Here is a 13,244-nt window from a genome sequence, read left to right as displayed (position 1 = left end):
TCATCCGGATCTTCACATTTACATCATTTTTATTGTAAAGGTGGTTTCTTACAAAATAGTCACATGATACAGAAGCAAAGAAACAAAAGAAAGAGGAGAAGTGAGAAAATGAAAGAAAACATCTACAGAGAATTCTCCTGATGAATCTACGACAGAAACAAACTACGATATAATCTGATGAGTTTTCATGATAAAAACAGATTCAACAGATCGTGATGACGAACGCGAGTAAAAAAAAACAAAAACAACAATCCATGAACGTAATGTGTGTTTTGAACCAAGGCCCCGGTAACAGTCGTCTGTATTAATCTGTCCCACAGATACATTATGGTCTGTTGGTGTTAGATACAGTCACGTCTCTGTTTTACAACATCTACAGCCGATTAACCAAAAATAATCTGTTTTTTTATTCCACACATGCTAACGTAAGATCTTCTGACGGACGCAGAGCTATCGCAGGTTTAATGCTACATCAGCTGAAGCCACGGAGAAACAGCAGGACAGGATATAAAGACTAAGTTCAACAGTATAAAACATCTCCATTTAAATGTGTCCGTTTATTAGGGAAAGAGTTTTTCGTAAATTACGTACAAGTGTCATTTATAAGTGTTGGTTAGATAGTAGATATACAGTACATCCATAAGACTGAGGAGACACCAGCGTCTAGGTCCTGCAGAAAAAAAATACAAGAATCCAATGTTCAGTTCGGTTTGGTTTCATTTGTCTTTTGTTTTTTCTGGAACCTCTCGTCGTACATGAGTTTCAAAACTAAATATGAAAACCAATAAGCTGATCCAGTTGCTAAGGAGCTAAAAGAGACATATTCTGCTCATATTCAGGTGGATTTTAATTAGAGTTAAAAGGTTTACATGCTCTAATCTTTGGGCCTTTTTTTTTAACTTTGCAGAACTTTTAGATTCACAAAAAAGCGTTACAACACACTTCAGGAAAGAAAAACTGTAAAAGCCTCATGTGTCTCCTTTAATAAAGAAACTATCAGTGTATTTGTTTTGAGTTTGATGAGAATTCCCAGGAAAAACCCGGATTGAGCCTCGTTTCTGTCCCTGTGAGTCAAAATGAAAAGTTTGCGTCAAAGAGAAAATCACTGAAGTGGATTCTGGTTCAGATGGTTTTAGTTTTTTCTGCAGGACTCAGACCCGAGTCTCTCATTCTCCCGTCGTGGTCTAAAGTAAAAAGCCCTGTTCACTAACTGTCTACAATGGCTTCACTAAACAGCATCATCCTCTTCTCTGTCGTCACCTCCTCCCTCACACTCCTTCTCCTCTTCTCTCCCCCTCACCCCCCTGCAAACATAACACCCCCATCATCATCATCATATCTGGAGCATTTAACTCCTCTGTTAGCTCAGTAGTGCCCCCTAGCAGGGATGAACGTTACAGGCACGGATCTCCTTCCGGTCCTTACAGCTGGACACCAGAGCGCCCTTTGTTCTTTTCTTCGCCATCATGAGATGCTCCTGGATCCCCCCGCCGCACGGTTTGGAACAGTCCGACCAGCTGGTCCACGGCTGCATCCTGCAACCTGTGGGAACGGAGGAAACACGAAGGGAAGGGAGTTGATGCTGTTTGAGCGAAGACAGATCTGAAAGCTTCGTTCTTTTCTGAGAACCAAGAACGACTCATTGTTCCTCTGTCTTTTTGGCTGAGGATCGACCTTCACGTCGTCCTGGACTGAACCAAATTAAAGCTTTGATTTGCAAATATTAACCAGATTTATAGTTAAGTTTTAACATCTCATCGGCTGCAGAGATTAAAGTGCAGCTCAGGCCACAATTTACTGTCCAACTTATAGTTGAAAAAACTTGGGACTGGCTGATTCTCACTGGTCTCGTAAAAAAGATTTAAGAGCCGTTGATAAAAGGATAAAAAGGTTTTGAAGACTAACCTGGCTGTTCCTCCAGTGCTGCTTCTCTACCCTGTTTCCCCCGTCTCCTCCTCTTTCCTCCTCCCCTCCTCCTCCTCCTCCACCTCCTCCTCCTCCTCTCTCCTCCTTCGTTTTTGTCCGGCACTTCCTGATCTTGCATTTCTTCCTCTGGATGCTCTCGGGACAGGCGCTGCCTCCGAACTGCGGCTCCAGTTTGACCATGCGGGTTCGGATGGTGTGACCTTTACCGCAGGACTTGTTGCACTCGGACCACTCGGACCAGTCTGAGACCATGCAGTCCTGGGCTGGAGGGGGAAGGAAGTGTCACAGCATCAACAGTAAAAACTGAATTTCACTTCAACACAGCGACAGGAAGTGACGAGAGTTGCTCGTCGGTCACTTACGACACTCGGGCAACATGCACTTCTCCGTCTGCTCCAGCTCCTCCGTGCACTCTGCGGGATCAGACTTCAGCATCCTCTGACGGGTTCGCACGCCAAGGCCACACGTCACACTGCAGCCGCTCCAGTCCGACCAGGGGGACATCATGCACGGGATGGTGTCTGCACACGCACACACACACACAGACACACACACACACACACACACACACACACACCACACACACACACAGTTTATACATCTGTGAGACATGTAACTAAATGCATGAAGTTATAAAGTGTTGCTGACTCACGGCACTCTGGCATCATGCACTTCTCCACCTCAGCCACCTCGGTTTTACACATGGATCCGTCTATCGGAGGCATCTTCACCATGCGCTCACGTCTTCTCATGCCGATCCCACAGGTGATGCTGCAGGGGTCCCACTCCCCCCACTCGGTCACCACGCAGCTGCTGGGAGCTGTGGGACAGTCAGGCCATCAGTTATTGTTAATTTCAACTTCCAACGTCAAGGAAAATACTTGAGTCTGATAAAATAATGACGTGATAACATTTTGAATCCAAAAGGTCAAAGGCCAACTTCACCTAAACCCTTTTCTAGTCATTAATCAATGTCAAAATATTATAAAAACAGTATATTTTTATATTTAAACACTTGGTGACTTGCAGTTATAAATATTCTAAGATATAAGATCTAAACAAAACTAACTGTAACTGGTACATTACACAGTTTGGATAAAAATGTCACAGCCAATTAAATTGACAGAGACAAATCAAGGTTATTCAGAAAACTGCAGATTCTTTGTAGTTTGTCTCTGTTTTCTTTTAAATGAAATAAAAACACAAATCCATGCATGGCCCCGGCAGCGCAGCATCAACCGGGACTCACAGCATTCATCGTTGACCACACACTTGTCCGTCTCCTCGGTGTGGAGCTGGCACAGCGAGCCGTCCTCGGGGTACTGTTTGACGTATCGCTCTCTGGACCTCATCCCCATCCCACAGGACACGCTGCAGGACGACCAGCTGATCCACTCCGACATCATGCACGTGGACGGTTCTGTCCACCAGGAGAGGACAGAGGTAGAACATGTCCCACTTAGCAACAGATACCAGGAGAGGAACATCTCGAGATTTTACATTTTAAATTAAAATGTCCCTCTAATCAACAGCTTTGAAACAAGAGCACATCAAACCAGAGACTTTAAGATCTTCAGTTTTTCAGCCTCAGGGTCGACGTCAGCAGCCGAGATGATTGACAGGAGTCTCTGAACTCGCCTCAGACCCTCTCCCTTCACACTGAACTCTCTGCAGCACCTTCCTCTGCTCAGTCATCTCAAAGTGGAAGGTGCCATGTTACTGCCTCAGCTGTCTCTTAATAAGTCAAGCAGCCGCAGGGACGGTCCTCTTCACAGCGTGAGCCCGAGGGAGCTAGAGTCAATATGTGTGACCCGGCTGTGTATCAGCTGCACAGCGAGCTGCAGCTTCTCCTAACAAGGTCCACTCGGGAGTCTTTTATCACTTTTAACCAGCACAGGGCTTCGAGATCTCTCTGTTCACTTAGTGTGAGTCTAACGCCGTTTCACTGCCGTCTCCTTCCAGCACGTCTGCAGAGAGGAAATCCATAACAACAAGGTTTAAGTTTTAAAACTAAAATGTCCAATCAATGAACCACACCAGCATTTTACTCCCTTGTCAGTTTTAATCCTAAGGGCTGCTTCACACGAGGGGATTTTCAACTCTTCACCGGACACCACAGACACATTTAACCCATTTTTAAACTTATAATCTTCAGAACACACACACTCACAGACACACTTGAAGGTTGAGGGAAACTATTTCACAGTGAGGATTGAAATCTCACAGCAACTCGCGAGATTCTTCTTCTTCTATATCTTCAGTTTTAGGCTAAATACTTATAGGTGCATTGCCGCCACCTTCTGAACTGGAGTGTACACTGGGCGCCGCACCTTCACCTGCAACATGCACCCATTGGACGACACCAGCTGTCAATCACACGGTATCCACGCCTCAATGTAAACGGTGCTTTATCGTCTTAACATCAGCTGTATTGAAGAAGACGAGAAGAAACTAGAGATTGAGACATAAACTCCTGAGGAAAAGATGTTTACTGACGTTATAAAGTGAGAAGTATTTTCTCACAGACACTGACTCCTGGTCTCAGGGACTTTCTCTCCCTGTGTGGACGTGGAGGCGTGAACGCAGGAGCAGTGATCTGTGTGAAGAACCGAAACGCAGCAGAGAGGATGTAACTGAAGAGGAGCCTCGGAGCCTCGGAGCGGAAAGTCCATTAAAAGTGAGAAAAAGATGCTTTCAGAGAACAGACCTTGTTTTCTTCTGGAGACGTTGCCATGGATTTATCTTTGACTCACAACACTTGACTCTCCTGACACTCCCCCACCCCCCACCCCACCGCCCACCAGGAGCAGCGTTGCTCACCGGCTGTGGCCTAACAAAGCCGAACTAAGTGAATCATTAATAAAGACACAGGTATCTGGAGCCGGGGACGAGGCCCCCAGAGAGCCAAAGTGTTTTCCCAGGAATATTAATCATCTCTCGGCCTCAGCCCCTCGTCCGGCCGCAGCGTGAACGCCACAATTATCAATCTCTCCCGCCGCACGCTAACGGAGCGCTAAATGAAAACAAAGGAGAGGTGCTCAGGAACAAAAAGCTATCTGTGTAGCTGTCGGATAATCGATAAGAGGAGCAGGAGTGAGTGGAGTGTGTGTGTGTGTGTGTGTGTGTGTGTGTGTGTGTGTGTGTGTGTAGATCCATTGTGCGGCTCGAGCCTCACTAGTCTGACTGGTCGACATCCTGAGAGCGAGGGAAGAGGAGTAAGGAGGAAGAAGACAGACGTTGACTCTGCTGCCGCTCAGCATTTGTTCCAAACTGACAACTTCACTGTAAATTGGACGAAAGCAAACTCCTGGGGTTGTGTGTTTGTGTGTGTGTGTGTGTGTGTGTGTGTGTGTGTGTGTGTGTGTGCGTGTGTGTGTGTGTGTGTGTCTGTGTGTGTTGTGGGATCGGGTGGGAGCTTGTTGCTTGCAGTAAAAGAGCATGAAATTGACAACTTTGATGGAAACCAGAAAGAAAAGTTTTCTCCTTTGACGAGAAACAGGAAAAAAGTTGTTGCCAATTAGCTTTTAAAAAAAAACAACAACATCTGTCCTCAGCTCTGATGTTTGGATTCACTGTGAACATCATTAAATTGTTTAAAGACGTTTGTGTCGTTACTTTATCTCCGTGTCGTGATTAGGATTCTGACACAATCCTCCTGTTGTTCCCATCAACACAACAATGTAAACACGCTGCGTTGATTTCTTTTTAGTCAAAGACAAACATGGTCAAATCCCGTTTTAATGCAGGAGTCCGCTCGGCGTTAGCAGCTAATCCACTTAATCTTTTCTGTTTCGCTGAAGCAGCCGGAGGATCCAATCAGTGTTGACTCTGTGAAATGAGGGATTTACTGTGTTTTGTGACAGATTGTGTGGATGTAACCGTATCCGCCTCAGATACATGTCGGGGATCTGTGTCTCTCGCAGCCTCACTCAGCTCCTGACGACACACAGCGCGGAGAAGACACTTGTTTGCTTATTATCTGCTTCTCTGCACACGACAGAGCCAACTAAGTGGCTGCTTTGGGGCCCGGCAGCCACCAGGGGGCCCCGAGAGTCGAACAAATCACTCCCTCTTTAGCGATTTGTCCTCAACGTAAAAGCACAATGCTTGTTTTGTAGCTTTAGATTGAGGACGAAATACAGAGCTTTTTATTTAGAAAATTACTTAACAGACTCTGAAATTGTCGACATAAATTATTCCAACTTATACATGAACCACACACGTGAACTGTACTAGAGCAACTTCTGTTCCATTTTATGATAAACATTAAGTATAAAATCTTAGTCGCAGATTAACCAGGTAGGATGAACACAACGTTTTCTATGCACACAAAGCTGAGGCAGGCCCCCCCAAACTCATCCTGCTCATGCCCCCAGATGTACGGGTCCGGCCCTGGAGCACAATAATCCCTCACAACAACAACAACAACCTCAATTGTCGTCTGACGGCAGCACAATTAAATTTCTGAATAAACTGAAACCACCGGGCTGTGAAATGCAAATGAAGCAAAGACGGATTCCATCAGATTAAGTCAAAAGGAAACACCCACAGTCACCGAGTCTGAGATAACACCTCGACTTTAATCTGCTCATTATTTCGCGGGTTCACTGATCGCCTCTGTTGGCAGGAAACAAACGCACCCTCATACGGAAACTAAGAAAAGTTTAGAACATAACAATTGAACCTTGTGTTTTTTATGCTTACAGTTAAAATCACTTTAAGGAAAAAGGTTTGTCACATTAGAACAGAGCTGCTGTAAAGCAACATTTAGTGTTAATGGTGTTACACAGTGAAAATAAAGATGGACGACACATCGTCACTTTCTCCTATTGTCCAGAAATGAAACCTGCAGTACAGGTCATAAACCTCCTCCATGTTTTCGGATGGGACAGAGACCAAACTAAAACATCAAAGTACACATTATATAAATATTTTTTAAAGATCTATGGTAAAAAGTCTATAAAGTCTGTGTGTGTGTGTGTGTGTGTGTGTGTGTTACCCTCCAGACTGCAGCCCGGGCCCATGCACGGCTGGAAATCCTGAGTGTGAGGACACGGCACACTGAGGTCCAGCTGAGCCTTCAGCATCCTCTGCCTCATCCTGCGGCCTTTTTCACACGTGGCGCTGCTGCACGCCGACCACGGAGACCAGCCCGAGTAGATGCACGTCTCCGGTGTGTCGTCTGACAGAGAAACACAGAGGGACGGTGAGTGGCTGACGGAGGAAGTCATTTTTATTATTGTCATAATTCAGTGACGTGGAAAACCGGATCATTGTCGGCGGTTAAATCTGCTTTTCCACAACTTGATTTTCAATTTCATTCCACTGAGCGTATTTCAGATCAGATAAGGGGTTGAAGGATGAGCGACTGGGCTAACACTGATTCTTTAACATCACATCCGAAGGTGATTACCGCAGGTAGCCGACCACGAGGGGCCACAGGGGGAGCGCAGGGTGTGATGTGTGAATGTCTTGTCCAATTATCAGTGGTAGCAGCAGTACAAGAAGTAGCAGGGGTACTGGCTTCAATTAATAATGCTCTCTCTCAGGGGGTTCGGACGCAGAAGAAAAGAGGGGAGAGGAGAGAAGGACTACACCATCAGGCCTCAGGGAGGAACCTGAGCGGCTCCACTGCTCTGGGATAAAGTGTCATGACAGTCGAGGAGAACGAGGGAAGAGAGAAGAGGCCGAGGGGGAAGGTAGAAGGGGAGTTGGGCTGTAAGTGAAAGCAGCGAAGCTCCGGGCGAAGCACCGCAGGGACCGGCTTGAATGGATTCTCTGTAGTGTCATCTCACGCAGAGAGGAGGGAGTAAGAGAGGGAGCGGTGGAGGAGGAGGAGGAGGGAAGGAAGGAAAAGGTTCATGACTGACTGAGGAAGACATTTATTAGGCGGCAGGAGATCCTTGTTAAGGATTCTGCAGCGTGGGCAGAATCCTGCCACCGACCCCGGTTCGCTTAACGACGCACAAAGTCCCCATGAACACAAACGCTGCTGTGAACCGGTCGACTGATCCCTGTCAGACCTGGGTTTCTGTCAGACCACAGAGAGAAAGAGTTTGTGCAACTTGTGACATCAAATATGTTTTTATCGGATCAGAAGAAAAAGAAAGTAGGAAAAGCTCGACGGCGCAGAAGGAGAAAGGTTTAAACACGAGGACAACGGGAGTCATGAATGGAAAATGTGTAGAAAACTGGGTCCAGACTTTTTTCAGTTGTCTTTCAAATATGAAGAACACAGCAGGAGATTGGTCGCTTTCACAACAACAGGAAGATCCCGGTGAGAGGTAGAACAGCAGGTGGCAGCACATGATGTATATAATGGTTCGGAAAGCTCAGTGTTTTTGTTTACATCAACACTGGCATCAGTCTTTATTGTCAAAAGTTTCATCTTCGTCCTCTACGTGTTCGGCTCCTCTTGCTCATCCGGAGATATTTGTAATCTTCCAGTTTCACGTCCGCCACTCGCTCGCTTTCCTGCTGCGTTCGCTCTGACAGCTTCTGGACATTTCACCAGAGCGATGGCAGTTTGAAGTAGAGCCAATGAAATGACAGGAGAAATTACATCCACACATATACAGACAGAGAATCCTCACACTGTAATCCTCCTGTAAAATGTACATCAGTGCAGTTCTCCTGAAACGTCAGTGTCCAGACCGACCTCAGAATATTAAGTGTGTTTGCTAACGACAGGACTTGCTCCGGGCGCAGTTGCGTTGCTCTGCAGCCGCGGGGCGCCCTCCACCTCACAGCTGGGTGACGACGAGGCCTTTCCAGATGTGTGTTCTGACTGTCTGACCTCCCACCTGAGGCTCCAGTTAAACCAGCTGTGTCTCTAATGAGCTCACTGGGTGTCCTTGAGCATCGCAGAACCCTGAACCCTTCACTGTGTGTGTGTGACATACAAGACTCCACATGGCTGAAGTGAACGTTGAACAAATATCAGGTAACGACAGGGACTGAGTGTTGAGGTAAAAGACGATCTGTTGGATTCCTCCATGATGTACTGTGAACAGAACAGGAGGATGTGCAGGTACTTTACCTTCCTCCTTCTCCTCCTGTCCAATATCAGCCACTATGTCATCGATGGTGTCTGGGACCACGTTACACTGTTCCCCCTGTGCACACAGAGACAACTCATGTAAACAGATATGCATCTAATGGCTTCTTCTTATAACATGAACCAAACTTTAAGGGTCCGGCAATTAACTTTCAACCAAATTCCACTTAAAGTAGAATAGGTTTGTTAATTTGTTCGTGAGAAGACTTCATTTTCATCACATATTTTCCGTATCTCACGTAAACATACGGCACGTTACCTTCCTAGCGATGCGTTCCACCACCAGCTTGGCTACAGGGGTGATCGCCCCCCCCTCGGGGTCATAGAACGGGCTCTGAGGATGGTCCAAGCTGGTCAGTGGTCGGATCTTGTGCTGGGGGATCGTGGGCTTGTTTGGCGACTGGAAGAAGGAGAAACAGGGAAATAAATGAACACAGCAACGCTAGCTAACAACTAGATGGTCGTGGTGGTGGAGACCAAAACAAAGCTAAAAAAGGAAAGTATTTATCGGAGAAATAAAGGGAGTGGACACCAAACTCCATCGGATTCCTCACGTTGCCCCATGTCTGCAGGGAAGCTGCTGTTTACTAAACTATCTGCCCTTCACCAGTGGTGTGTTGCCGCTTTGCCTCCAGGCAGCCAAATTTAATTAATTCAGCTTTTTAGTAACTTATTTTTAAAAGAGCTGATGCCACTAGAAAAACTTTAAACCCCTGGTAACCTTTCTGGAAATAACTAATATTTCTGAGCGGAATGGGACATCAGGTGGACATGAATCCAACCCCCAGCGGACGGCACCCCCGACGCACCGAACATCAAATCAAATTTCTCTTTTATCAGTACAAGGGCCTTTCAGTTTTCACAGTCGTCTCCCCAGGTGGAGGCCTCCGAGTTCTCAATGTGAATCTAAAGGTGAAATTCATCTGACAGCTCTTTAACAATCAGGGGAAAATGTACATGAGCGCGTGAGATGCTACAGGTGAAGATCAGGTCACGGTTTGAAGGGGAAACGATTCCCACGTTAGCATCGTGTGCGAATCGTCGCACTCTGTGGTAAATTAGTTGGATGTCCTGGAGGAAAACATCTGTTCTGGCGACCGGAGACGCCCGAGGGAAGAGAGTCTGCGTCGTCCGCGGGGGAACGGCGAGAATAATCAAAGTAAACCAGCCGGAATTTAGGGCACGGGAATTATTCCGTGTGTCACAGAATACAAATCCAATAGAAGCGTATAGTGCATGAACGTGTGTGGAAAAAGCTTCTGAAATGAGAACAACATCATTTCTCTGGGGGGGGAGGGAACAGCAGGGCAGCGGCTATTCAAGCAGAATGAATAAAAAGTAATAATAGAACAATGGCTGCATTGGTTTTCTCCACCTCTCCGACCGAATGGAGAGGTTCTGTCAGGGGCCCGGACGAGGAGCCCGCCGCTCCCGTCAGCCATCTGGTCCGGGGCCTCGTCCCTGTTTGATGTCAGCATGTTTTATTTATATCCTTTTAAACACCTCTTTAATAAGAGATATGTGGCTTTGTTTCCAGGTGAGTGCGATAGAAGTGTTTGCACATAGCTTTCAAAAAAAAAAAAAACAACAACCCCAGAGAGAACTGATGAAACATGACAAATATGAATCATTCTCTTTCTTCTCTCAGCAAAAAAATTGTATGTTTTCAAAATCAAGAAGTTTTAAACCAACTTCTTGATTTGATACATGCGTCGGTGCTGAATTAGACAAAAGGACGACGGCTACAAAGGGAGAATGGATGTGAAGTCAGCTCTGTAAAAACCTCCACTATTCTCTTTGTACTGCTGCAAGTTGATGGAGAGATTTCTCCTCTGACTAGCAGGATGAAAAGATCTGGTGCGAGACCAAACAAGAAGACATCTTTCACTTGTTGGAGATAATTAGAAGTTACAACACTGTCTGCGAGAAACAAAAGAAAAGAAAAGAGGCTTTGGGTTTTTTCACACAAAGAAAAAGATGAGCAGGAGTCTGGAGGAGTCAGGAGGAGGGGTAATGGCATTTCTCTGTCTGTAGGTGGCAGTAATTTAATGTCTGCTGTGCAAGAGAGTGAACGATGCCTAAAAAACTAGATGTTGTATTTTAAGAAGGACACTTTCCAGAAAGAAAGAGTGAACGGACATCACAGGCTTCAAGGTTTTTAAAACGGTGGGTCTCAATTAAGGTTCACAGAGTTTCTGGATTAATTATTATCATTAATTATTCTGTGATGACAAGGTGAAAGTGTTTGTATCTTTCCAAGACATTTCGACCTGGGTTCAAAAGTAGAAATGTAGTAAAGAGGCGATGTGTGAAATCATTCAGGGGGGCCACACATGAGGGGGCCCGTGGAATTCTTCTCTGATGCTCTGCTTTTGTGTCGGAGAGTTTCTTCTGACGGATATTTACCACCGTCTCCCCTCAGCCGGGTATAAGCTCCTTGCTTATTCATGAGCTTGTAAACTATAAATAAATTGCTGTAGTCTCCAAACAGGGGGTGAATATGGATGAGCACCTTTCATACTAAGGATGAAGGAAAACTACAAACAGGTGGAAGTCTGCTGTGATGTTTGGTATCCAATCGATTACCAGTTACTTCAGTTGTATTGGATTTGTCTGCAGCGCTGTTTACCCCTGAGACTCCACAAGTGTTTTGTGGACTCAACACTTCACCTCCATCATAGTGACGAGTAGATAATGAGTGATTAACGTCTGAAAACGTTTCTACCACTGCCAGAAAACATTCAAACCCATCAGGACAATTAGGACAGACTACCTCGTACGTGACTCCACCGTCAGTGCCGGCGTCCCAGGGGATGAAGTCCGTCTCCAGCCTCTGCACCCAGCCACACTCCTTGGTGCAGAGGTCCTCCCCCGACAGCCCCACGTTCCAGTCCGGACTCGGCCCCAGCATGGTGAGGAAGGACATCAGGTGACGGGAGCGGTCCACGGAAAACTCTGCCGACGGAGCTGCTCGCCTGGTGAGTGGGTGAATAATGAAATATAGAGAGGAAAAAACAAAGAGCACAGATTAGATGTAAGATGTGTTTTTAACATCCTCATCCCAGTAGAATTGTTTTCAGACTCACTAACATTCTCTTGGCGTTTTCTTTTTTAGATAATTACTTTTAAAAATGGCCAGTTGTGATGTCATGACCTCTGACCCCTGACTCCCTCTGCTAATTGCTGAATAATTAAAGCTCCGAAATCTCCAATTAGAGGCAGAAAATAGCTCATAATGAGGAATTCTCTTTGCATGTCTGAAACCTGCTCAGTGTAATCACCGGATAAATTGGAGGGGGTTTTGCCGGAAAACCGTCTTTGGCATCTTAATTACGACGTCCAAACCAAGACGTCCACACAGAAACAACTCTTCTACAACAACTTTGACAACTTTGCTGGCAAAAATTGAACAGAATGAGCTCATTTCTCACACTCGCAGTGTGTGTGTGTGTGTGTGTGTGTGTGTGTGTGTGTGTGTGTGTGTGTGTGTGTGTGTGTGTGTGTGTGTGTGTGTGTGTGTGTGTGTGTGGCAAACATGTACGTGTGAATGTTCTCATTAGTAAAAATAATAGTGGCACAATATATTGCAAATGACAGACAACGCTAGGAGGGGCAATTAAGCAGATGTTTGGTGAAAGATACAGTGCATTAGTGTGTTTGTGTGTGTGTGTGTGTGTGTGTGTGTGTGTGTGTGTGTGTGTGTGTGTGTGTGTGTTCCCACTCTGTGCTGAGGGCTAGAATTGTGCTAAGTTTCTAATTGCTCTTGAACCAGCTCCAAAGTGTGCACAAGATGCCAGAGAGTGAGTGTTCAGACTCGTCGTGAGGCTTTTAAGAGGCTTTTGAAAAGACAGCTTCACGAAACAACACATAATACTTAAATCAATATTCATACAACAGTTTTAAAATGATAATTTGAACTTTCATCATTGGGTCACAAATTAAAACCCTTTTTAAAACTTAGTGCTAGTTAATGGTGAGTTGATGCAGTGCAGAGGGAAGATGGAAACATAGTGATTCTTTATCAAAGGATCGTTTACAGAGAAACTGAATACGCTTCGTTTAATATTGAATTACCTTGTATGTCCTGAATGATGACAACGAGGTGTTTTATAACATACAGATCATTTAACACGAGTTTTGAATGTCTTTGTTTACTTCAGAGCAAACTGATGACATAACAACCTTGGCTTGAACGAGCAGACACAAAGATGACAAAGTGTTTTGTGAGACTCAGAAGTATTAAGTTTTCATGAAGTGAGAA

The 13,244-nt window shown here is 45.5% G+C and overlaps 1 protein-coding gene across 1 annotated transcript in view; it reads right to left on the bottom strand.

The window, feature by feature from the left end:
• Window positions 1-11: 11 nt before the first annotated feature.
• spon1b (spondin 1b) overlaps window positions 12-13,244 on the bottom strand; it is a 64,777-nt gene continuing 51,544 nt past the window's right edge. The window contains 10 exon segments of the mRNA XM_035156843.2: window positions 12-1,542; window positions 1,906-2,002; window positions 2,005-2,189; window positions 2,289-2,447; window positions 2,579-2,746; window positions 3,176-3,346; window positions 6,926-7,108; window positions 8,966-9,041; window positions 9,243-9,383; window positions 11,757-11,958. Coding sequence (XP_035012734.2) covers window positions 1,379-1,542; window positions 1,906-2,002; window positions 2,005-2,189; window positions 2,289-2,447; window positions 2,579-2,746; window positions 3,176-3,346; window positions 6,926-7,108; window positions 8,966-9,041; window positions 9,243-9,383; window positions 11,757-11,958 — 1,546 coding nt within the window. The 3' untranslated portion in view covers window positions 12-1,378.

The sequence above is a fragment of the Hippoglossus stenolepis genome, chromosome 5 (assembly GCF_022539355.2).
Source record: "Hippoglossus stenolepis isolate QCI-W04-F060 chromosome 5, HSTE1.2, whole genome shotgun sequence".
Classification (NCBI taxonomy): domain Eukaryota; kingdom Metazoa; phylum Chordata; class Actinopteri; order Pleuronectiformes; family Pleuronectidae; genus Hippoglossus; species Hippoglossus stenolepis.
Note: the sequence above shows the minus strand (reverse complement) of the source record. Positions and strands in the feature narration are given on the sequence as shown.